A 23,847-nucleotide genomic window follows, 5' to 3' on the forward strand; every position below is an offset into this window, starting at 1 on the left:
GATCTCTCACTTGAGCCATAGCTAGGCTTTTGGCTTTTTTGGTAGTTTATTGGAAATAGTCATTAGACTTCCCTGCGTGGGCTGGCTTTAAACTGATCCTCAGAGTGGCGCTGTAGCTCAAGTGGTAGAGCGCTCGCCTTGAGCTGAAGAGCTGAGGGACAGTGCCCAGGCCCAGAGTTCAAGCCCCACGACCGACAAAAAAAAAAAAAAAATTAGAATAAACTGATCCTCAGATCTCAGCCTCTTGAATAACTAGGGTTATAGATAGGAGCCTCCCGGCACCTGGCGACATCTGTGTCTGGGCTCTGATCCACGTGGCTGTCAAGAACAGGTGCACACTATTGTCCCCAGCTCTAGTGCCTCCCCTGGAGGTAGAATAAATGCCACCTTACTCATTCATTGGTTGAGATAGTCTTAGACGCGTTGCCAGCACTGGCTTCAGATCTGAACCCCATCTTCACCTTCCCAGTAGCTGCAATTACAGGCCTGAGCCACCGTGCCCACGCAGTTATTCAAGTCAGTACTCCACCCAGCAGTGTTCCCTTTAGATTATGTGGCTGTGTTTATGAAGACATACAAGTTGATCAGGGTTGCAGTTTGATGATTAAAACAAGAATAACAAGCAAGGACTTTCCTAGTGGAAGGGGTGTGCTAACTGGATTAGGGGGTGACATTGTGTATTCATTCTATCCAGAGACCCTGAGAAGGTCAAAAGTGGTGTAGGCAGAACACTTTTTGACTTGTAGGAAGTCTCGGGCTTCTTTCTGTTCAGGTTCACTGCTCATGTAGTGTTAGAGGCCACTTAGTGGGAGAACCATTTGGACTCTAGGTTATGCCAGGGATGTGAACATCTGTTTTTCTGACACTCTCATAGAAGACAGTCAACACACACAAGGTGCATTTGTGTGTCAGCGTGTGTGCACAGCTTCCCCCCGTTGAGGCAAATGAATGGATTCTACCTCTGAACCCCTTTCCCTTCTTGTGAGGAAACCTCAAGGGGGGAAAATATAGCTGGGTGGCTTGCTCCTGTAATCCTAGCTATTCAGGAGGCTAAGATCTGAGGATCAGGGTTTGAAGCCAGCCTGGTCAGGAAAGTCCGTGAGATTCTTATCTCCAGTTAACTACCAAAAAGCTGAAAGTGGGGCTGTTCAAGTGGCAGAGCACCATCCTCAAGCACAAAAGTTCAGGGACAGAAAAAAACAAAACAACAAAAAAAAAAACCCGGCTTTCAGCTGGTCTTCAGTAGGTCACAGCCATGAGCCTAGTTACTTGGAGTCGAGAGACTGGAAGATCAGGGTTCCGAGCCAGTCCTGGCACGAGTTCACGACTCCCTTCAGGGAAGAGGGGAGCTGGATGTGGTAGCCATTGCCTCGCACCCCTGCAGATAGGAGAAAATATGCTCAAAGTAGGCAGACGGCTGATCAGGTGTCTCATGGAGTCTTCTCCCAGGCTGACTTCGAACCGCAATCCTCAGATCTCGGCTTCCTGAGGAGCTAGGATCACAGGCGGGAGCCATCGACGCCCGGCTTGCTGTCTTTGGCGCGTAAAGGGTCAGGGGCGCCCCGGGCTGGGCCGGAGCCCGTCGGACACCCACCACGACTTCCAACGGGAGGAAGGGGCCGTGGAGGAGGCCCAGCGCGCCACGGGCAGGGCCAGGCGTGGCAGGGCCCGGGGCCAGGGGCCGCACCCCCCGAAGGCTGGCCCGGCATCGCGCTCGCCAGCAGGATGGGAGTCCCCCGATGGGGCCGAGGGGCGCGGGGCCCGGTTGCAGTTCCGCGGCGCGGCCGCGCGGCGGCGCTGGCCCCCAGGCCCCCGACGGGCCCGCGGGTCTCGAGAGGGGGCGCCGCTCACGGCTCGCAGCCCGGGAAGTTTCAAGTTTGAAAGTCCGGGCCGCGCGGCCTGGGCTTCCGGGACCGGCGTGGACGGGAGGCGGGGTCGGCGGGAGCGGCGCCATGGAGGAGGGGGCGCCGCGGCAGGTGAGCGGCGGGCGGGGCGCGGCGTGACGCGCGCCCCCCCCTCCCCACTCGGGTCGGGTCCCTTAGCCGCGCCCTCCGCCCGCCGGGGACCCGCGCCCGGGTTCGGTCCTCCTGGGCCCCGGGGACGCCGATCCTCCCCCGGAGCCCGACGGTCCGACGGGCAGGAGCCCAAGGGGGCGGGGACGGGGGACGTGGGGGGACCCGGGACGGGCGCTGGGGGCGGTCAACCCGGGCTCGCCTGCACGCAGGGCCGGGGGGGGGCCGGGGGGGGGGCCGGGGGGCCGGGGCCGGCTGGACGGGTCGTCACGTGTCACCGAGGCGGGGTGGCGCTGCGCTCCCCAGAGCAATTGGGGGTGAGGTGTGGACCTTGGTGTAGAAGACCAGGCACTTGGGGACTGCAGCCCCGAGAGCCCTGGGGTGTTGGGAGGATGGTGCCCCCCCCCCCCCGCCTTTGCTCCTTGCCCTGGTGGCTTAGGCTGCCCCAGGACTGGATGCACCCTCCCGATCCCCCTCCGCCCAGGTCCCCGGCCAGGCCCAGCAGCTGTGGCTTGTACACATTTTCCGATTTCCTGAGCCTCCGCCCTGCCAGTGGCTGAGTGACTCAGGACCCCGGGGGGCTGGGGACCCAAGGCCCTGCATGGGATCTTTGTTTGTTCAGGCCTTGGCTCTGGCCCTCTGGCCTGGGCTGCCAGAGGATTTCCTGAGCCTCGCCCTCACCCTGTGATAGCCAGGCCGGCAGGACCAGTAGCTGTCTGGGATGGGGGGGAATCTGTGAGCTGGGTAGCCACATCTCCATAGGGCTCAGGAGATGGATTCCAGACAGGTAAGAAGACAGGGCCACTGTCAGTGCTTGGGAGTGGGGAAGTTGGGGGGGGGGGAGTTGTCCTGGGCCTGGGCTGAGGTCAGCATTTTCCCCTTGAGCCTCTAGAAAAGGGGCTTTCTTCTTCCTCTTCCTGGCCCTGACCCTGGGAACAGTGAGGGAGCTTTCTTTCCACTTCTTCCCAGAGCTGAGCTGGGAGGGCACCCCAGAACCCCCTTACCCAAGCCCTCTGGGGTAACTTTGCTACCTGTAACATAGAGGTGGCAGAGAAACAAGCCATAGCCATGTGATTTGGGGTGAATCCTTTTATTTATTTATTTTTGGTCGGTCGTGGGGCTTGAACTCTGGGCCTGGGCGCTGTCCCTCAGCTCTTCAGCTCAAGGCTAGCGCTCTACCACTTGAGCCACAGCGCCACTTCTGGTTTTCTGGTGGTTCATTGGAGAGTCTTACAGACTTTCCTCCCTGGGCTGGCTTTGAACCTTGATCCTAAGATCTCAGCCTCCTGAGTAGCTAGGATGACAGGCGTGAACCATCACATCCCGCAATTCCTTCTATTTGTTAATTTATTTATTTTTGTGCCAGTCTTGGGACTTGAACTCAGGGCCTGGGCACTGTCCTATAGCTTTTTTATTAAAGCATAATGCTTTATTACTTGAGCCACAATTCCACTTTTGGTTTTTGGTGGTTATTTGGAGACAGAGTCTCAGACTTTCCTGAGACTGGCTTTCCTGCCCAGGCTGGCTTTGAGCCACAATCCTCATCTTCCAGAGTAGGATTATAGGCATAAGGCACCTGCACCCATCTTCTTTTTTATTTTGTTTAGGGGGCTGTGCAAGGACTTGAACTCAGGGCCTCACATTAGCATGGATGGTGCTCTACTACTTGAGCCACGCTTCCAGCCTCCCCTTTTGCTATTTAGTTATCAATACCTGATCTTGAAGTCAGGGTCTCTCACTCTTACTCAGATTTTTTCATTGAGCCATACCACCAGCCCAACTTTCTCTGCTGGTTAATTGGGGGGGGGGGGGGAACCTTACAGACTTGCCAGGCACTGGTTAACTCACACCTGTAATGCTAGCTACTCCGGAGGCTGAGATTTGAGGATTGCGGTTCAAAGCCAGCCTGGACAGGAAAGTCTGTGAGGCTCTTATCTCCAATGAACCACCAGAAAACTAGAAGTGGCGCTCGCCTTGAGCTAAAGAGCTCAGGGACAAGGGGTAGAGTGCCAGCCTTGGGTGAAAAAGCCAAGTTAGAGTGTGAGGGCCTGATTTCTTTTTGTTGTTGTTGGTGGTGGTGGTCGTGGGTCTTGAACTCAGTTTTCTAGTGGTTAATTAGAGATAATAGTCTCATGGGGCTGGGAATGTGGCTCAGTGGTAGAGTGCTTGCCTAGCACTCATGAAGCCCTGGGTTCGATTCCTCAGTACCACATACACAGAAAAAGCCAGAAGTGGCGCTGTGGCTCAAGTGGTAGAGTACCAGCCTTGAGCAAAAGAAGCTCAGGGACAGCACCCAGGTCCTGATGTCAAGCCCCAGGACTGGCCAAAAAAAAAAAAAAGTCTCATACACTGTTCTGCCTAAGCTGGCTTTGGGCTGTGATCCTCGGACCTCAGCCTCCTAAGTAGCTAGGATTACAGGTGGAAGCCACCAGCACTTGGCTTGAGGCCCTGATTTCAAGTCCTCATATTTTACACACACACACACACACACACACATGCACGCACGCACGCACACGCACGTGCACGCGAGGCCTGGAGGAAGATACTGAGCAAGTATCTACGTTGTTGGGAGAGATGCTCCCAGGCCTGAGCATGGCGCCCTGGTGCTCCACTCACCTTTGCTGGGGAGGACTGTGGGCCCTGACGCCCCTCTGCCCTTCTGCAGCCTGGACCTGCCCAGCGGCCCCTTCAGGATGAGAAAGAGGCCATCCGCCGGGCCATCCAAAAGGAGCTGAAAATCAAGGAGGGTGTGGAGAACCTTCGGCGTGTGGCCACAGACCGCCGCCATCTGGGCCGCGTCCAGCAGCTGCTGCGGTCCTCCAACCGCCGGCTGGAGCAGCTGCATGGCGAGCTGCAGGACCTGCACGCGCGGGTCCAGCTGCCGGGCCCAGCCGGTGAGGGGGGGGAGTCTCTCAGCACACCCTGGCTGCCCTGTACCTGGGCTTTGACCCTGGTGCACCTGCCTCACCTCCTCCCACAGCCCCTGTTCCTGTCACCGGGGGGGCTGTGGCGGGGAGAGTTTGGGGATGGGGGGCTTTAGGTGGGCTGTGAGGTTCACAGGCCTCATGCTCTGCCCCAGAGCCTGCAGCATCAGGATCCTGGTCAGGGACGGAACAGGCGCGGGCTCGGCACCTGGAGCTCCTGCAGAAGCAGCTGCAGGTGGAGCTGAAGGTAAAGCAGGGGGCCGAGAACATGATCCACACCTGTGCCCGTGGCACCCCCAAGGTAAGGTCCCTAGGGTCCGATGGGAGAGACATGGCTCTCGATGTTTAGGGAAGTTTGGTTCCAGCCCCAGTTCTGGTACTGGGGCTTGAACTCAGAGCCTGGGAACTATCTTTTAGCTTTCTCTACTCAAGGCTAGGGCTCCACCACTTGAGCCATTCCCCCACTTGCAGCTTTTTGGTGATTAATTGGAGATAGGAAGTCTCATGGACTTTCCTACCTGGGCTGGCTGTGAACAGTGATCCTCAGATCCTAGACGCCTGAGTCGTTAGGATGACAGGCGTGAGCCCCTGGCCCCTGGCTTTCCAGTTCCTTATTCTGACAGGGAAATACAATCCAGACATTGACTGTGTAAGGGAGCTACAAGCCTCAGCCTTTAGTCTAATGGGGTAAGGGCAGCCCCAAACTCCAGGTGGCCGTGGAATCCCCGCCCAGCCGGCAGCTGAGCTCGAGCTCCTGCAGCATTTGTCTGATAGGAAAGACCCTGGGTCTGACGGAGGAGGCCCGAAGCCTCTATTATTTCATTTTATTGCATTTTGTCGGTTGTGCAACTTGAACTCTGGGCCTGGGCGCTGTCCCTCAGCTCTTCAGCTCAAGGTGAGCGCTCTACCACTTGAGCTACAGTGCCACTTCCGGTATTCCGGTGTTTTCTTGGAGATCAGAGTCTCCCTGGCCAGACTAGGTGTTCAGAAGAGCCAGGGAGGTTTGCATGCGGGAGGGGAGGCTGGGGCCGAGCTCCAGGGGGCTAGGACCTGGGTGCCATCCGTGCAGGAGAGGACGCTCCTGGCAGCCGCCCAGCAGATGCTGCAGGACGGCCAGCTCAAGGTGGCCCTGCTGCGGATGAAGCTGAGCGCCCTGGAAGCCGGCGTGCCCCCGGAGCCAGGTGAGCAGGCCGTGGGGTGGCGGGTTAGCGGGCCGGGGGCCGAGGGCCGATGGCCGACGGCGACTCTCCTCCCTGCAGGCCCCGAGCTGTTGGCAGAGGAGCTGCGGCACCGATTGCGCATCGAGGCAGCCGTGGCCGAGGGGGCCAAGAACGTGGTGAAGCTGTCCAGCAGCCGGAGCGCGCAGGGCCGCAAGGCCCTGGCGGAGGTCAGGCCGGACCGCCTCCCCTTGCTGCTCTTCCCTGGGGTCTGCTGTTCCCTCTGCGGTGAGTGGGGGGCAGCTGCCGGCTCCCGCTCGCCCTCCAAGGCCTGTCCCCGCCTGCGTCCCCTCCACAGGCCCAGGTCCAGCTCCAGGAATCTTCCCAGAAACTGGACCTTCTGCGGTTGGCCTTGGAGCAGCTGGTGCAGGGCCTCCCTGCGGCCCACCCTCTGCGCAGCGCAGTGGCCCAAGAGCTGAGGACAGCCACCCTGAGGCACCCCAGGCCCGCGGGGACGCCCGTGAAACCCACCGCCCTCACAGGTAAGCCTGGCCCCCTCCCACTACAGACAGGGCTCACCTTGGATTTTGAGGAGGACCCTAGAGCACTCTGGGCAAGAGTTCTCCCCCTCCCCCCATCCCCCACTAGCTGTGTGGCCCTGGGCAGCTGATACACCTTCTCTAAGTCGCAGTGTACCCATCCGGAAAATGGGATGATAATGGCTCCACCTCATAGGATTGCTGTGGAAGGTCTGAGGCTCAATGCAGGGCCAGCACTAAACACAGTGCCTGGCAGTCAGACCAGTGTGAGGAACCCAGCCTGGGGCCCCTGGACCCATCATGGGCAGCCTAGACTATTAGAATGTTTCCTTTCCTCCCACCTTTCTTTCCTTTCTTTCTCCCTCCCTCCTCTTCCTTCTTCTCCCTCCTCTTCCTTCTCCCTCTTCTTCCTTCTCCCTTCCTCCCTTCCTTTTATGTACTACAACTTGACTAGTAATTAACCAATAAGCTGAGTGCTGGGTCACGCTAAAAGGCAGCCACTGTCTGCTGTGGGAGCGAAGGGCCTGGGTGCCGGGCCAGATGGAGCCCATTCTGTGTGCCAAGAGCAGAGGAGGGCGAGCACAGCACTGGGTGAGGCGCTCTACTCAGCCTCGGCCCTCAGGGAGCGGTTCCTGGAGTAGGGACTGTAGGAGCTTGGCCTTGAAGGGCTTTATAAAGTATCTACAGCCAAGTAGACAAGTTGGGGAAGGAGAGGGAACAGCTTCTTTAAGAAGTTCTTTCTGGGGGCTGGGAAGGTGGCTCAGTGGTAGAGCGATTGCCTTACATGCCTGAGGCCCTGGGTTCAATTCCTCAGCACCACATAAGCAAAAAGAAAAAAACCGGAAGTGGCGCGGTGGCTCAAGTGGTAGAGCGCTAGCCTTGAGCTGAAGAGCTGAGGGACAGAGCCCAGGCCCAGAGTTCAGGCCCCACGACCGCCCCCCCCCAAAAAAAGAAGTTCTTTCTGCCCGGCACCAATGGCTCACACCTGTAATCCTAGCTACTCAGGAGGCTGAGGGCTGAGGATCACAGTTCAAAGCCAGAAAACTGGAAGTGGTGCTATGGCTCAAGTGGTAGAGTGCACACCTTGAGCTGAAGAGCTGAGGGACAGTGCTCAGGCCCAAAGTTCAAGCCCCATGAGTGACCAAAAAAAAAGAAAAAAGAAAAGTTCTTTCTAAGATGCAGATCCCATCTGGGCCTGAGCATTTATCTCCAAGGTCTCTCTCTAGGCCCACCTTCCAAAATGGTGCTCTGCGCCCAGTTTCAGTTCTCCACAGTTGCTAAATTCTCATTGCTTCCCACACACACATCTTTTTTTTTTTTGTCAGTTGTACGGCTTGAACTCTGGGCCTGAGCGCTGTCCCTCAGCTCTTCAGCTTAAGGTGAGCACTCTACCACTGAGCCACAACACCACTTCTGGTTTTCTGATAGTTAACTGTAGATAAGAGTCTCAATGACTTTCCAGCCTGGGCTGGGCTTTGAATTGTGGTTCTTAGATCTCAGCTTCTTGAGTAACTGGGATTACAGGCGTGAACCACCAGCCCTGGGCTTGCTTCCTCTTTCCTTTGTGACCCTAAAGATGAGCCCACTTGACTGTAATCCTAATTCCTCTGGAATTAGCCAGGCAGGAGAGTAATCCCTGAACAGCTTACCCTCAATTAACCACCAAAAGCAGGAACTACAGTTCTAGCTCAAATGGTAGAGAGCCAGGCTTGAGTGAAAAAAGCCAAGTGAGAGACTGAAGCCCTGAGTTCAAGCCTCAGTACTGGCACAAAAATAAAAAGGCCATTAAGATGCCAAAACACTCTGGTGCTCACACCTATAATCCTAGCTACTCAGGAGGCTGCGATCTGAGGATCTCTGTTCAAAGCCAGCCTGGGCAGGAACATCCATGAGACTCTTCTATAAACCACTCAGAAAACCAGAAGTGGTGCTGTGGCTCACATGGTAGAGTGCTCGCCTTGAGCTGAAGAGCTGAGGGACAGCGCCCAGACCCAGAGTTCAAGCCCCACCACAACGATGCCAAAAAAATACATTTTGTATCCGTTGAGGTGGGAGGAGACCAGCGGTGGCCACTTCCCTGGCTCAGATGGGAGATGGGCCTAGGCAGTAAGCCGGCCAGGCTGGGGCGGAAGCTAGGCTTCCAACTCCCCTGAGCTCTTACCTGCCCCATTGCTCTCTGGAGGCCTGAGCACTGGGCGGTGTGCGAGCCATCCTGTGTCTCTGACCAAGTGGGTCTGAGAGCTGAAGCCTGCATCCACAGTGAATGCGCGATGCTCAGGCAGGAGAGAACCACTTGGTGTGCCCTCTGGAGAGGGTCCCAGGGTGCATGGGGAGGAGACACCTGACCAGGTCCCCCTCTCGCTCTCCACCAGGGACCCTGCAGGTGCGGCTCCTGGGCTGTGAGCAGCTGCTGACCTCGGTGCCGGGGCGTTCTCCTGTGGCTGCGTTGGCCACCAGCGCCTCTGAAGGCTGGCTCCGAAGCAGGGCCAAGCAGCAGCGTGGAGGTGGCAGTGGTGAGCTAAGCAGTGAGTAAGGAAGGAGCCATCAGGAGGCAGCAGGGACCACCTGCCCCCCCCCGCTCCCCCCTGCTCTCTGGGCCGGCTCTGAACCCCAGCTCTGGCCCAACAGATGAGGTGCTTGCTGTGTTGAAAGTGGACAACCGCGTGGTGGGCCAGACAGGCTGGGGGCCGGCGTCTGCACGGTGCTGGGACCAGGCCTTCGTGGTTCCCCTGGAGCGAGTGAGGCTGGCCTTCCTGTGCTCGGGATGGGCTGAACCAGAAGCCTCGTGGTGTGGGGAGCTGCTGGACCCCACCCTCTGCCCGGCCTACCTCTGCTCTGCAGGCCCGGGAGCTGGAGATCGGGGTGCGCTGGCGGGACTGGCGGCAGCTGTGCGGCGTGGCCTTCCTGCGGCTGGAGGACTTCCTGGACAACGCGTGCCACCAGCTGTCCCTCAGCCTGGTGCCGCGGGGGCGCGTCTTCACGCAGGTGCTGGCCAGCCCCTAAGTATGGAAATGAGGCCCAGAGACGGGTTTCCAGTGCCGTGTCTGAGGCTGCTTTGAGTCCCCGAGTCTGTCCCACCTCACGCGTGATCCTTCTTCTCTGGCCTCAGTTTCCCCATTGCACAAATGAGGGTGGGAGGTCAGCTCTCTCGAACCTGCTGGTGGTGTTGGGGCTGGGGTCCTGGGGTGGGGCTGTGGCAGCTGGAACGTCTCCTGCTCTGCCTGTGCCCTTGAAGGTGACCTTCTGCGACCCTGTCATTGAGAAGCGGCCTAGGCTGCAGAGACAGAAGCGTATTTTCTCCAAACGCAGAGGTATGGAAGGTGGGGGGCTGTGTGTGGAGGGGATGGGGCTCTCGCGGTACTGGGACTGAGCCCACTCTCCTCCAGGCCAGGACTTCTTGAGGGCTTCTCAGATGAACCTCAGCATGGCCGCCTGGGGGCGCTTGGTCATGAGTCTGCTGCCCCCCTGTAGTTCTCCAAGCACCATCAGCCCCCCCAAAGGAGGCCTGCAGACCGCCACTGCACCCCGAGGGGCCTCCCATCTTGCTTCCCCCAGGTAAGGAACCCCCTTCCCTAGACCGCACAATTTCTTTTCTTTTTTTTTTTTTTGGTCAATCGTGGGGCCTGAACTCTGGGCCTGGGCGCTGTCCCTCAGCTCTTCAGCTCAAGGCTAGCGCTCTACCACTTGAGCCACAGCACCACTTCTAGTTTTCTGGTGGTTTATTGGAGATAAGAGTCTCACCAAAGCCGGGCGCTGGTGGCTCACGCCTGTAATCCTAGCTACTCAGGAGGCTGAGATCTGAGGATCACGGTTCAAAGCCAGCCCGGGCACGAGAGACCATGAGACTCCTATCTCCAGTAAACCACCAGAAAACAGGAAGTGGCGCTGTAGCTCAAGTGGTAGAGCGCTCGCCTTGAGCTGAAGAGCTGAGGGACAGCGCCCAGGCCCAGAGTTCAAGCCCCAGGGCCGACAAAAAAAAAAAAAAAAGAGTCTCACCTACTTTCCAGCCCCGGCTGGCTTTGAACCTCGATCCTTAGATCTCAGTCTCCTGAATAGCTAGGATTACAGGCGTGAGCCACCACACCCTGGTGACTGCACACTTTCTTTGGCGCAGTGATTGTCTTTCTATCTCCAGTGTGGCTGTCTATCCCGCCACTGTTTCTTCCTCCTGGGCGTGGCCACCCACAGGTCTGCTTCCTTCCACAGTCACTTCCTGCCCAAGAAGAGCCCCCTGAGAGAAGAGGTCAAGCCCCCACCCAAGCCCCCACGCCTCTTCCTGCCCCAGGAATCAGCCCCAGAGGAGACCCCGGTGAGGCCGGGGTACTGGTCAACCCCAGAGCTACTGGGTCTGGGGGTGGCCATGAGGTGAAGAGGAGAGGCAGCCTGCCCCGCCCTGAACCCCTCTGCCTTCGCAGTGTACCAAGCGCCCCCACATGGAGCCTCAAGCTGGACTGGCTACTGTCCCAGCCTCCGCTGTGCCCACCAGGTAACTCATGTCAGACATGGGTGTGTGTGCATCGGTCCACACCTCCCGCCCCTGCTCCTCGGGGTGGTCACTGGCTGAATGACTCTGCTTCCTAACTCTGAGCCCATTATTGACCTCTAGCTGTATGCAGACTTCAGGGAGTCACTGAAAACTGCCATGTGGACAGCCCAGCGAGCATCAGGCCGCTCAGGCAGACGCCAGACCTGGTCCCTCATGGCTGTTTTTCTGTGCATGTGTGCCAGCACGGGGCCTCGAACTCAGTGCCTCACACGCTCATTTAGGCTTTTTCTCTCAAGAATGGTGTTCCATGCCTCCACTTTTTGGTGGTTAATTGGAGATAAGAGTCTCATGGATGGGCTGGGAAGGTGGCTCAGTGGTAGAGCGCTTGCCTTGCATGTCTGAGGCCCTGGGTTCGATTCCTCAGCACCACATAAGCAAAAAGAAAAAAGCTGGAAGTGGCGCTGTGGCTCAAGCGGTAGAGCGCTAGCCTTGAGCTAAAGAGCTGAGGGACAGCGCCCAGGCCCAGAGTTCAGGCCCCACAACCGGACCCCAAAAAAAAAAAAAAAAAGAGGCTCATGGACTTTCCTGCCCAAACTGACTTTTTTTTTGTTGGTTGTGGGGCTTGAACTCTGGGCCTGGGCACTGTCCCTGCGCTCTACCACTTGAGCCAAAGAGCCACTTCTGATTTTCTGAGTGGTTTATTGAAGATAAGAGTTTCATGGACTTTCCTGCCTAGGTTGGCTTTGAACCAGGATCCTCAGATCTCAGCCTCCGGAGTAGCTAGGATTCCAGGCATGAGCCACCAGCACCTGAGCTACATGGCGGGTCATCTTTTTCTCTTTCAGGAAAGCCCCTGGGCTTCAAGACTTCCGCTGTTTGGCTGTGCTGGGCCAAGGACACTTCGGGAAGGTTCTGTGGAAAAAGATGGGCAGTCCCCTCCCCCCCCCCCCCGCCCCATGTTAACTGGAGTCAGGGGGAGTGTGTGGGAAGTTAGGCAACTCGGCCTGCCCTGACACCCCACTTCTATCTGGTGCCCAGGTCCTCCTGGTCCAGTTCAAGGGGACGGGGAGGTACTGTGCTATCAAGGCCCTGAAGAAGCAGGAGGTGCTGAGCCGGGACGAGATAGAGAGGTGAGAGCTGCGGCCAGCATGGGTGTGCTCTGGACTCTGGGCCCTGCCCCCAGAGGCTGCCCTGGCCAGTCAGGCCTGGGTTCTCGTGTTGTTACCCGCTGTGTGGTCTGCGTGCCGCTGGCCGGCCGTGAACAGGCCCTCTGTTCCCGCCTGGCCTCCCTTTGCGCCTCTCTCAATGGGGCCAGGGTGGTTATCACAACTCTGTGAACCCCGGATATGGAAACCGCACTTTTCACTTTGTTTCTCTTTGTTGTGGTCCTGGGAATTTAACCCCAGGGATATGCAATTACTAGGTAAGGTCTTTGCACTTGAGCCATGCCCTCAGTCTTTTTGTTTTTTTGTCGGTCATGGGGCCTGAACTTTGGGCCTGGGCACTGTCCCTCAGCTCTTCAGCTCAAGGCGAGCACTCTACCACTTGAGCCACATCACCTCTGGCTTTTTCTGCTTATGTGGTGCTGAGGAATCGAACCCAGGGCCTCATGCATGCAAGGCAAGCGCTCTACCACTGAGCCACCTTCCCAGCCCCCTTGTGCATTTTAAAAAAATATCTATTTTAGGTACTATAGATTAAAGCCAAGGCAAGAACTAGGCAAGTACTCTACCACTTGAGCCATGCCTCCAGTACTGACTTTTTGCTGGTTCATTGGAAATAATCTCATGGAATTGTCTACCTGGCTGGCTTTGAATTATGATCTTTTTTATCTCAGCCTCCTGAATAGTTAGGATTAACGGAGGTGTGAGCCACAGGTACTTGGCCAAAATCAGCCTTAAGCCTTAAACAACCATCCTCCTGACTCAATCTCTGGAGGAGCTAGGGGTTTTTGTTTTTGTTTTTAACTCACAGCTTGAGTGTGCTAGGCAGGTGTTCTACCACTTGAGCCAAAGCCTCCAGCCCTTTTGTTTGTGTTTTGTTAACATGGGAGCTGGCCTGGGGGTTCCAGGTGTGTACCACCATGCCCAGGTCCCCATCGGTCCTGGGTGCTGTGTTGCCAGCCATGGAAAACCTCTACCGTCTGGCTGTCCTCCATTCTAAGACTCAGCCCTTCCCTGTAGTCTGTACTGTGAGAAGCGGATCCTAGAGGCTGTGGGGCGTGCCGGGCACCCCTTCCTGCTCTCCCTCCTAGCCTGCTTCCAGACTTCCAGCCACGCCTGCTTTGTGACCGAGTTTATGCCTGGGGGTGACCTCATGATGCACATCCATGAGGATGTCTTTCCTGAGCCCCAGGCCTGGTGAGTTCCCTCACCCCTCCCTCCTGCAGCAAACTTCCTGCTTCCCTGGCCTGAGGTGAGGTCCTTGAGGCCAGTGCTTAACTGATGGAGGGTGTGGATCCTGGGCCTCTATTCTGCCTGTGGCCTGAGCTGACAGGATTGCTGTAGGGATGAGTAGGGATGAGTAATGTCTGCAAGCCTCCTAGGGTGAGGGCAGCAATTGGATTTAAAGTCTGCCCTCCAGGTCTGCCTCGGGAGTTAGGAAGGCCTGACTAGGCACTTCCAGCCCAGCCCTGGGTTTGTGACTCCTTACCTAGGGTCTCACGTACTTATTTGAGGTGCAAGGAGTGGGATCTGCAGAGGATTGGGAGGGAGCCAGAAGGGTGGGGTGTGCGCCACGCTTGCCCCAGGCTCTGCCATAGCAGCAGAGCCCTAGTGGAGCCGGCAGTGAGTATGCACAACCTCGGGCTAACCTGTGGCCTTCCCAGCCAGCTTCTCACCCAGACCCCTGGAGCCTCCCCGGGTGCCGGCTGCCCCTGAGTTCTCCTTTCCCGTCTCTAGCTTCTACCTGGCTTGTGTGGTCCTGGGGCTGCAGTTCCTCCACGAGCAGAAGATCATTTACAGGTAGCTTTGGCCCCAGAAGTGCTGGGCCGTGCAGGGTGGATCAAGGGATGGACACCGCCCACCTCTAACCTGGCTCTCCTCAGCCCTCCTGATCTGTCCCCTTGCCCCCAGGGACCTGAAGTTGGATAATCTCCTGCTTGATGCCCAGGGCTTCCTGAAGATCGCAGACTTTGGGCTCTGCAAAGAAGGTGGGGCCACATCTTTTAGCTTTGCTCAAGCCAGCAGGAAATCCCCCCCCACACACACACATACCAATGATGCCCTGGGGCCCCAAGTTGGGAGCCCGGACTCCTCCTTTCTAGCCTGTAGCTGGTCTGAGGAAGGGTCTGATTAGGGCTGGAGACAACATTGGTCCTGTCTTCTGTGTCACCTTGGCATGAGTTCGGTGAGACTCTGTGACCCTGACTGTACTCACCTTGTAGGGGGTAGGGCAGGGCTTGGCACAGTATTGCTCTCGGGGGTCATAAAGGTTGGTACTGTTTTCTTTTTTGGTTAGTCATGGGGCTTGAACTCTGGGCATGGGCACTGTCCCTTAGCTCTTTTGCTCAAGACTAGCACTCTACTACTGAGCCCCAGCACCATTTCTGGTTTTCTGGTGGTTCATCAGAGATAAGAGTCTCATGGACTTTCCTGCCTGAGCTGGCTTTGAACCTTTGAACCTCAGATCTCAGCCTCCTGAGTAGTTAGGATAACAGGCGTGAGCCACTGGCGCCTGGCTATTTTTTATTTTTGTCCTGGTCCTTGTGTTGGAACTCGGGGCCAGGGCACTGACCCTGGCTTTTTTTTTTTTTTCCCTCAAGGCTAGTGCTTTACTACTTGAGCCACGGCTCCACTTCTGGCTTTTTAGTAGCTTATTGGAGATAAAAGTCTCATTGACTAGCCAGGTGCTTTAGGCCCTGGGCTAGCTTTGAACCTTGGTTCTCAGATCTCACCCTGCTGGGTAGCTAGGATTGCACGTGTGAAACACCAACTCCTGTTTTATTATTTATTTATTTGCTGGTGTGGGGGCTTGAACTCAGAGCATAGACTCTGTCCCTGAGCATCTTTGTGCTCAAGTATTGCGCTCTACCACTTGAGACACAGTGCTACCTCTGGCTTTTTTTTTTGCATAGTTTATGGGAGATAAGAGTCTCACAGTTTCCTGCCTGGGCTGGCTTCGAACCTTAATCCTCATATATAAGCCTCCTGAGTAGCTAGGGTTACAGGCGTGAGCCACCAGTGCCTGGCTGTTTTGTTTTTATGGGTGCTAGGATTCATCTCAGGGCTTAACACACGCATACCAGGCAAGCTGAGCTCGGAGCCACTCCCCGCCTGCCATGGATTCTCAGGGCCCGGGACACCAGGTGAATGAGTCAAACCCAGGAGCATTGATTGGTGTGGATGTTACCTTGCAGGGATTGGCTTTGGGGACCGGACGAGCACCTTCTGTGGCACCCCGGAGTTTCTGGCACCTGAGGTGCTGACCCAGGAGGCCTACACGCGGGCTGTGGACTGGTGGGGGCTGGGCGTGCTGCTCTATGAGATGCTGGTGGGCGAGGTGAGAGCGGGCGCCGGCGGCTGGGCTGCGGGTGGGGTGTGCGTGGCACATGCATCTCGCGGACCCACCGTCTCCACAGTGCCCCTTCCCAGGAGACACGGAAGAGGAGGTGTTTGAGTGTATTGTCAATGCCGATGCCCCGTACCCCCACTTTCTATCCGTGCAAGGACTGGAGCTCATTCAGAAGGTAGGTCCCCGCAGGGGCCATCAGGGGCTTGTGTGCCCTGTCACCCCTTTAGTGCTCTCCAGCATAGGTCAATTGGGGTGCCTCTCAAAGCCAGCGGTAGAGTACCCCAAGTTTGTACCTGTCCTCTGCCAGCTCCTCCAGAAGTGTCCAGAGAAGCGCCTGGGGGCAGGGGAGCTGGACGCTGAGGAGATCAAGGTTCAGCCGTTCTTCCGGGTGAGTGGCCGGGGTCCCGCAGCTCCCGGTGCCCAGCCCGAGGCCGGGCCGCTGCTCTACCATCTCCGCCTCCTCTCTCCTTGTCCTCAGGCTGTGGACTGGCAGGCCCTGCTCACCCGCACTGCCCAGCCCCCCTTTGTGCCTACGCTCTGTGGCCCTGCAGACCTGCGTTACTTTGAAGGTGAATTCACCGGACTGCCGCCGGCCCTAACCCCCCCTGCCCCCCGAAACCCCCTCACAGCCCGCCAACAGGCCGCCTTCCGGGACTTTGACTTCGTGTCCGAGCGATTCTTGGAGCCCTGAGGCTCTCCTGGCACCTTGCTCGCCCGCTTGCACACTTGCCTGGCCCCGATGTCCATCAGCCTGTGCAGCATGGGGAACCACTGCTGGGCCCCAATATTGATCACCTCGTACAGCTTGGAGGTGAGGGCGCCATGGAGATGACCACAGACCGACTTCAGGAGCTTCTTCTCAGTGTTACCAGGCAAAAAATATGTCCCATCCCCTCCCGTCCACCCTTCTCTGCCTCCAGGCAAGGCCTGGACCAGAAAGGGCACCATGGCAAGGAGTGGATGGTTTTGTCTTTTTAATACTTTATGGAATATTAAATGTGTAGAATTACTTAGCACTGAAAGAAGCCCAGCTCAGGGCTGGGAGAGAGTCTGGGGTCCATTTGTGCTGGAGCTGCCCCAGGCCCCATTTCTCTCCATCTTCCCCAGAGAAGGCAGAGCCCCCCCACCCCCAAGGTATGCTGGGGCCTGGGAGGAGTGTGTGGGAGCCCAGAGTCCAGGCCGAGCCGGGCTCACTCAGCCTTATGTTCCCGGCACAGGCTGGCAGCCCTATCGCCAGTGACCCTAGACGGCCTGGCTCTTGCCTTCCTCCTCCTCCTCCTCAGCCCAGAGGGTCTCCCAGGGGCCTGAGGGCCAGCCGCAGAAGAAGTGGGCCAGGTTTCGGGTCAGGCCACGATCGAAAGGATTGTTGGGCCGCTGGCGGAGGTAGGCGATACGGTGGGAGGAGATGAACTCCCAGGTGGTCGTGTTGCTGGCCACCAGGTAGAGGTGCGAGGCCAGGAGCAGGCCGGCCACCAGGGAAAAGAGAGATAGCAGCAAGAAGGTGGCGAAGAGGAGCCCACTAGACCGCAGCCACAGTCCCCAGGGCTGGAAGAACCGGAGGCCAGACCTGCAGCACGGGGATGGGGACCCGGGCTCTGTTCAGACCTGGGGGTGTGTGCTGCCCCCCCTCCCTCATGCCCCACGCGCGGTGGTACCTACCATGCCAGGTACAGGCCCCACAGGAGCACCACCAGCTGCAGGGCCAGGTAGGCCACGAAGAGCGGGTGGTTGCGCTCCCCCACGCAGTTCTCCATCCAGGGGCAGTGGTGGTCGTAACGACGGACGCAGCGGCGGCAGTCACGGCAGTGCCGGGCCCGCAGGGGCTGCTGTGGGCGGGGAGGGAAGTCCTGTGAGCCTCCACGGGCAGGGGCTGAAGCCGCTGTTTGGCTTTTTGGTTGCTTAATTGGAGTTCCAAATCTCTTGCCTGCCCTAGGCTGGCTTCAAATTCCTGAGCCTTAGATCCCAGCCTCCTGAATAGCTAGGATTACAGATGTGAGCCACCAGTGGCCCACCAGGGCTGAGGTTTACATGTGAAAGGCTAACTGGCACTAGAGAAAAGGGGGTGAGTGGGCCAGGAGGTAGCTTTAGGGCTTCCCTGCCTGGGTTTATTTAGCAATTGGACAACTAAATGGGAGTCCTGGATGTTTTTGATCACCTGTCCCTGGTTCTAGGGCCAGGTAGTAGAGCACCAATTTTGGGTCTCCTGAGAAGCTAAAGTTATAGAAGATTATAGCCATGGGTCTTGAACTCCGGGCCTGGGCACTGTCCCTGAGCTCTTCTGTTCAAGGCAAGCACTCTACCACTTGAGCTACAGTGCCACTTCCAGTTTTCTGGTGGTTATTAGGAGTCTCATGGACTTTCCTGCCCAGGCTGGCTTTGAATTGCGATCCTCCAATCTCAGCCTCCTAAGTAGCTGGGATTACAAGCGCGAGCCACTGGCACCCTGCCTTTCTTGGAGGAGGGATGGGGCCAGGGAGATCTCAACTTTATCCTGGCCCAGCCCATGTTGGGGGGAGGGGATGTCCCTCTTTCACCCACCAGCACCAGGCAGTATCTGCAGCGCCGAAGAGGGATGGCTGGAGGAACCATGGCTGTCTGTTCCTCCTTGGGCTCCTCCTGGAAATGAGAAATAGAGCATAAGTGGGACCCCTCTGTGAAGCACATGGCAGCAGTGGGCACCTCCCTTGGGGGCCAGCATAGCTGTGAGTATAGAGGGTTTGGGCCCATTCCATATAGAATGGAGGTGTGAGTAGGTAAGGGTGCCTGCCCTGCAATGAGCAAAGCGCTGTGGCCTTCCTGAGTCCCTTTCTGTCACTGGGCCTTGGTGACTTCCTTGTTGTAGGTTAGGGGTCTAAGGCTGGCAGGGGACTCACTGAGCTGCCCCCATCAAAGCCTGTGGTCTGGCATGGGATCTGTTACTGGGGCCTTGGGACCCTGTGGCCCAGGGGAGGGGTTCAAGTCCTCAGGGGACCCTTGTTACCTGTGGCTGGGGCTGAGTGTTCACATAGCCAGGGTCCATGAGTGACACAGCCAGGTAGAGCAGCAGGGAGCCCAGCACCAGCAGCAGGAAGGTGAGGGGCAGGAGCAGCTCCCCTTGCTCTTCCCACTGCCGCAACTCTGGAGAGACCAAAGAAGGGCAGTGAGGCTGGGCTGGGCACCACAGAAGCACAGGGCTGGGCAGCAAAGTGGCTGAATAAGGCCTGGCAGTCAGGGGGAGAGGAGGAAGGGAACAGGAAGGTGGGCACATGTGAACGGGGCAGACCTGATGGGTATAGGGTGAGGAATTAAGTGCTCCTGAGTCTCTGGCCTCTGGATGGGGCAGAGATAGGTCTGGTGTTAAAACTGAGACCTAGAGGCCCCTATGCTGCAGAGGGGCCCAAAAGGGCTTCCTGGCAGTGACTCCCGGTGGGAGTGACTGAAGATTCAGGTGCCAGACAGCAGAGTGGCCAAGTCTCTTGCCCTTAGTTGGAAAAGGGAGCCAAGAACAGAGGTGGGTTTGGATAGCGTCCTGGCTTGCTGGCAGGTAGAGGCTGGACCACTGGGGTGGGGGCTGCCCTGAGTAAGGGCATGGCAGTGGAGGTGGGTGGGAAGTGATTGCCACAACTACGAGACTACGGGGAAGTCGCTGCCCCCACCATGGGTGCTGTCCGGCCAGGATGGGAGCCCGGACCCCGGCGGCCGAGGGTGTGGCATGGTGCCAGAGGTCCTCCCGATCTCGCTCGGAGAGGTTCGGAGTCAATTCCTGGAAAGTACGGGGTGGGTCCAGGGCCAGGGTAAGAAGCGGGGGTGGGGGGCGCCCGGCCGCCCTTGGATTTGGTGGGCACCGGTCAGGAGCCGGGGTAGTGGCAGGAGGGCAGTGGGTATGATTAGGGAACAACTGGGTACGGGGCGGAAGGCAGGTGGCGCCGGGCTGAGGGCCCGGGAGGGCTCTCGGAAGCTGGCCAGGTGGGAGAACCCCAACATCTCTGAGGGGGGCCGGGAGGGCAGTGAGCCGCCAGTGTGCAGGGAATCCCGCGGGATCGGGTGGGTCCGGCTCACCGGTGTCGTGCAGGAAGAGCACCAGCGTGATACCCCAGGTCAGCACGGTGTGCCCGGTCCGCACCAGGACCCCAGGGCTGAGGAGCGCCCAGGGCGCCATCGCCTCCGCCCCGGGCCCCACCCGGAAGAAGCGGCCAGAGGGGGCGGTCCCTCAGGAGAGGAGGGGGCGTGTCCGGCTGGTGATTGGCTGACAGGGAGGCGGGCGGAGCCTGAGAGGGTCATGCAGGCAGCCTATTGGATGGCAGCCGCGACCGAGTGGGCCCTCAAGCCAACAGGTGCCTGAGGAGGCTGAGGGCGGGGCCGGCGCGCGCGCAGCCGGTAACTCCACCGACACTCCCCCACCTCCCGCCCCGCCCCGCCCGCCCCACTCCAGCCAGGTAACTTTGAGGAGCGGGAGAACCACTCCCTCCCCGCGCCCCCTACGCCCCGCCCCCAGGGGCTCCGCCCCCGCCGTCCCGCGCACGCGCACATCCCCCACGGCGCTCCCAGGGCCGTGGCTCTGGAGGTTGGTGCCCAGCCGGAACTGCGCCCATTGAGGCAACGCGGTGGCAGGCCCCAGGGGCCAGGCCTGCCAGAGGTTCCCGGGGAAGGCGTCCTCACCTGTTTGCTTTTGGATGGTGGCGTGAGCCACGCCATCAGGGATCCTACCGAGTCACTGAACCAACTCAGCTCCGTGCAGCTGTGACCAAATGTTTATGAGGTAGAGCGAGCCAGGCACGTGGCTCCTGCCTGTAATCCCAGTTACTCAGGAGGCGATCAGGAGGAAAGTGGTTCAAGGCCAATCAGGTAAAAAGAGAGATCTCCTCCCCCCTCAATAAGAAGCTGTGTCCACCCCCGGCGGTGCGCACCTGTCAGCCCAACCACACCGGGAGCTTAGAGATGTAAATTGTGGTACACGCTAGACTAAGCACAACTGTAAGACCCTATTTTTGAAAAACAAAGCAAAAAGGGGCTGAGGTGTGGCTCAAGTAGCAGAGTACCCGTCTGGCAAGTTAGAAGCCGAGTTCAAATTAAGTACAGGAAAAGAAAAGAAAAGAAAAAGGTAGAATGAGGGAGGAGGGGGGATGGTGGTTAGCAGACAAAAACGCCAAGCGCTGGGCAGTCAGGCCAGCTGTGGGTGTTAGCTGGCAGAACTTAGGAATTCCATCTTTGAGGATGAGTTGTATGGATACATTACCGCCCCTCCCCCACCCCAGCCCTTCTGTCTTGCTGCAGCCGGCTGGCGCTTGAGCACTGCAGGAAGGGCCTCCTAGGAAGGCCCACCTGGTCCAGGTTCTGCTTAGGAAGAAAGGAGGGGGTGAGGGGATGAGGTAAGAATGCCCAGGTTCCAGGAAAGCGGTGTGGTCCTGGTGTTCTGGCCTACAATTCCAGGACCCGTGGGCAGGTGCTTCCACCGAGGCACTGAGGGCACAGGTCGGCCACACCGAGCATGCAGGGGTAAGCCCAGGCTAGCCTGAGTGTTGCTGGAGCTGGACCCTTCACCGTGTGACCCTCGTGTTCCACCCTCCTCCCTGACCCCTGTCCACTCCACGTGGCCTGCAGGAGGAACCCTCACTCCCTCGTTGCCTCCTCCATCAGACAAGGTGTCAGCAGGGCCCCATTGCTCTGCTGGCCAGCTCTGAGCTGTCTGGGCAGAGGTGTGAAGAGAACACTGAAGAGCTCGTCTGTGGCCCCAGTGGCCCCCCTCCCCTCTCCAGCAGGCCTGCCCACAGCCGCCACCCCTCCGCTCCCCAAAAACAACACTCTGCTCTTCTGCACTTTGCACAAAAATGTATTTCTGTGACATCCCAAAGTACAGACATTTCCCTGGGCCCCAGACGGTGAAGCAATGCGATGTGAGCGATGTGAGCTCTGCCGGGGTCTGGCTGGGCCAGAAGGGCCTGGGTCAGGAAGGGAGGGGGGAGCACAGGGCTAGGCTCTCCTGCCCAGCCCAAGGGAGAGGTTTCTGGAGGGAGGGCCCCTGGTCTCGCAGAGCCCTGCTAATCTGGCCGGTTCTGGAGGCAGGAGTGACAGAATTCAAAACCAGGCCAGGGAAGGAAATGGGAGAGAGCCCCACAGCGGCCATCAGGGGGGCTGCCTCCGCCAGGGGCTCCTCACCAGGGTCCCGCGCGGGAGGCCACGTGGAGCTGCAGCAGGGAGGGGCACCAGACACTACACACAGCTTCCTCCAGTGTCCGCTGCACAGCACAGGGCCGAGGCCCAGCGGCTCCCTGGGACAACGGGGAGGGTAAGGGGCAGGGAGGGCTGTCCAGGTGCTGGTCTGGAGGTGGCTGCCTCAGAGCTGTGGGGTCCTCTGGGCAGCGGGGTGCACCCGGGCTGGTGAGGCAGGTGAAGTTGTGCTGGTGGGAGAGGATGAGCACTTTGGACGCTGTGGGCAGCTGAGGGTTGGCGGAGGAACAGCTCCGGGCCCTGGGAGGTGCTGGCTTCCGGAGCTGGGGACAGGTCCTGGGTGTTTGGCAGAGGGGCAACTGAATCTGCCCCTGACTTCTGACCACCCCTGGGCTGGGCCTTCAACAGCCTAGGGCCTGAGGGAGGCTGGGAGACAGCCTCTATAGCAGCATGGCCGCAGGCAGGCCTGGCCAGAGAGCAGCAGGCCACTCCGCCCGGGGCCTCCAGGTTGCTCTCCTGCCTTAGGTGGCCCATAGCCCAGAGCACCGAGGCTTCTGGGAGACCCAACAGGGGTTCGTTTGAATCCCCAAATCCTATCAGCCGCCCCCAGGAGCCCAGATGAGTACCTCAGGTGTGGGCAGGTGGCACAAGTGCTGGCAAGGCCCTGGGAAGGGCAGCCAGGGTCTGCGCTCACTGGCAGGGACCAGACACCCAGAGGCGTTTAGTGTGGCTGGAGGTGAAGGCGGGGCCAGGTGGAGAATGGCGGTGTGAAAGGGGCGCTGGGAGGGATGGCAGTGGTGAAGGCCAGGGCTGCCTGGAGAATGGCCAACGAAGCTGTGGGGCTCAGGAGGCTGCTTTTGTACAGAAATCATACACACAAAACTTCACACTGCCTAACAACAAAAATAATATATATATATAATATATATATCTCACTAATGTTAAGGAAAAGCGTTGCTTGTGCAAAAGTCCCCTCTGTCTCCTTGTCCCATGGGAGGCTCTGGAAGGCGCCTGCCCACTGGGCCACACAAGTGCTTCTTCTCGGCCTGTGGTCCGAACAGTGGTAGCCATGGCGAAGGCCTCTATCTGGACGTGTCCATGTTCTCCTCTCTAAAGTTACTGCACTGCTCAGTCACCTTGCTGGAGACAATAAGGGGAGAGAGAGAGGGCTGAGGCTGCGCTGGGCAGGGGTAGGGCTGAGCTCACTCCTCCTAGGGACCAGTATAACTGGGTGACAAAAGGTAGGAGTGATCCTGGCTGGGCTCTGGTAGTCCACACCTGTAATCCAACCTACTCAGTAGACTGAGATCTGAGGATTACCATTTGAAGCCAGATCAGGCAGAAAAGTCGGTGAGACTTGTATCTTCAGTTAAACACCCAAAAAATAAGCCAGAAGTGGAGCTGTGGCTCAAGTGGTAGAATACCAGACTGGAGCAAAAAAAAAGCTCAGGACAATGCCAAGGCTCTTAAGTTCAAGCCCTAAGACTGGCAGACACACAAAAAAGCTGGGTGGCAGTGGTTCGTGCCTGTAATCCTACTCAGGAGGCTGAGATCTGAGGATTGCGGTTTGAAGCAAGCTTGGGCAGGAAAGCCCGTGAGGCTCTTTTTGCGGGGGTTGGGATGGGGTGGGGAGAGGGCCTGAACTCTGGGCCTGGGCTCTGTACCTTAGCACTTCAGCTTAAGGCTAGTGCTCTACCACTTGAACCACAGCGCCACTTCTGGCTTTTTCTGCTTATGTGGTGCTGAGGAATTGAACCCAGTGTCTCATGCATGCAAGGCGAGCGCTCTACCACTCAGCCACCTTCCCAGCCCACTTCATGAGGCTTTCATCTCCAATAAACTACTAAGAAAAAGCTGGGAAGTGATGCTATGGCTCAAGTGGCAGATGCTAGTTTTGAGCAAAAAGAAGCTCAGGGGCAGTGCTAAGGCTCAGATTTCAAGTCCCAAGACTGGGGGGGAGGGGATGGGGGAAGAGTGATGCTGAGCTTGAAGGCATGGCTCAGTGGTGGAGCACTTGCCTAGAAAGTACAAGGTACTGAGTTTAAATCTCAGTACCACTAAAATAAATAG

At 58.1% G+C, this 23,847-nt stretch overlaps 3 protein-coding genes across 7 annotated transcripts in view; 1 reads left to right on the forward strand and 2 right to left on the reverse strand.

Moving 5' to 3' along the window:
* The first annotated feature begins 1,921 nt into the window (after positions 1–1,921).
* On the forward strand, positions 1,922–16,639 carry Pkn3 (protein kinase N3). 4 transcript variants are annotated; one of them, XM_070014772.1, is made up of 22 exons: positions 1,922–1,976; positions 4,678–4,906; positions 5,092–5,237; positions 6,006–6,117; positions 6,196–6,323; positions 6,452–6,635; positions 9,005–9,157; positions 9,261–9,370; positions 9,474–9,617; positions 9,868–9,943; positions 10,019–10,187; positions 10,839–10,941; positions 11,048–11,118; positions 11,964–12,027; positions 12,157–12,248; positions 13,302–13,478; positions 14,019–14,081; positions 14,193–14,269; positions 15,476–15,618; positions 15,698–15,805; positions 15,938–16,018; positions 16,109–16,639. In XM_070014772.1, the coding sequence occupies exons 1-22, from the start codon at positions 1,953–1,955 to the stop codon at positions 16,319–16,321; spliced, it is 2,667 nt and encodes an 888-aa protein (XP_069870873.1). In that variant the 5' UTR covers positions 1,922–1,952; the 3' UTR covers positions 16,322–16,639. The 4 variants fall into 4 exon arrangements, with proteins under 4 accessions (XP_069870873.1, XP_069870871.1, XP_069870875.1 ...); XM_070014770.1 differs by having other exon boundaries at positions 6,006–6,323; XM_070014774.1 differs by having other exon boundaries at positions 6,006–6,323; positions 15,711–15,805; positions 16,109–16,311.
* Positions 16,590–19,810, reverse strand: Zdhhc12 (zinc finger DHHC-type palmitoyltransferase 12). Its single transcript, XM_070014775.1, has 5 exons — positions 19,669–19,810; positions 18,611–18,747; positions 18,169–18,246; positions 17,290–17,456; positions 16,590–17,197 (listed from the first exon to the last, which is right to left on the reverse strand). Exons 1-5 carry the CDS (start codon positions 19,766–19,768, stop codon positions 16,873–16,875), a joined length of 807 nt encoding a protein of 268 aa, XP_069870876.1. The 5' UTR covers positions 19,769–19,810; the 3' UTR covers positions 16,590–16,872.
* Positions 19,811–22,667: 2,857 nt separating this feature from the next.
* Positions 22,668–23,847, reverse strand: part of Zer1 (zyg-11 related cell cycle regulator) — a 31,374-nt gene continuing 30,194 nt past the window's right edge. For both annotated transcript variants that reach the window (XM_070014777.1, XM_070014776.1), the window contains exon 16: positions 22,668–22,917. In XM_070014777.1, coding sequence (XP_069870878.1) covers positions 22,860–22,917 — 58 coding nt within the window. In that variant the 3' untranslated portion in view covers positions 22,668–22,859. The remainder of the gene's footprint in view (positions 22,918–23,847) is intronic.

The sequence above is a fragment of the Dipodomys merriami genome, unplaced genomic scaffold (genome assembly GCF_024711535.1).
Source record: "Dipodomys merriami isolate MVZ:Mamm:240054 unplaced genomic scaffold, mDipMer1.0.p SCAF_11, whole genome shotgun sequence".
NCBI classification, from domain to species: domain Eukaryota; kingdom Metazoa; phylum Chordata; class Mammalia; order Rodentia; family Heteromyidae; genus Dipodomys; species Dipodomys merriami.

Coding starts and splice junctions, on each gene's coding strand:
- Pkn3 (XM_070014770.1), top strand. CDS start 1,953: ATGGAGGAGGGGGCGCCGCGGCAG. Junction 5,238..6,005: donor GTGCCCGTGGCACCCCCAAG/GTAAGGTCCCTA, acceptor CCATCCGTGCAG/GAGAGGACGCTCCTGGCAGC. Junction 12,028..12,156: donor GCCAAGGACACTTCGGGAAG/GTTCTGTGGAAA, acceptor TCTGGTGCCCAG/GTCCTCCTGGTCCAGTTCAA.
- Zdhhc12 (XM_070014775.1), bottom strand. CDS start 19,768: ATGGCGCCCTGGGCGCTCCTCAGCCCTGGGGTCCTGGTGCGGACCGGG. Junction 18,748..19,668: donor GCTCTTCCTGCACGACACCG/GTGAGCCGGACC, acceptor TGGTCTCTCCAG/AGTTGCGGCAGTGGGAAGAG. Junction 17,457..18,168: donor GCAGATACTGCCTGGTGCTG/GTGGGTGAAAGA, acceptor CCCCGCCCACAG/CAGCCCCTGCGGGCCCGGCA.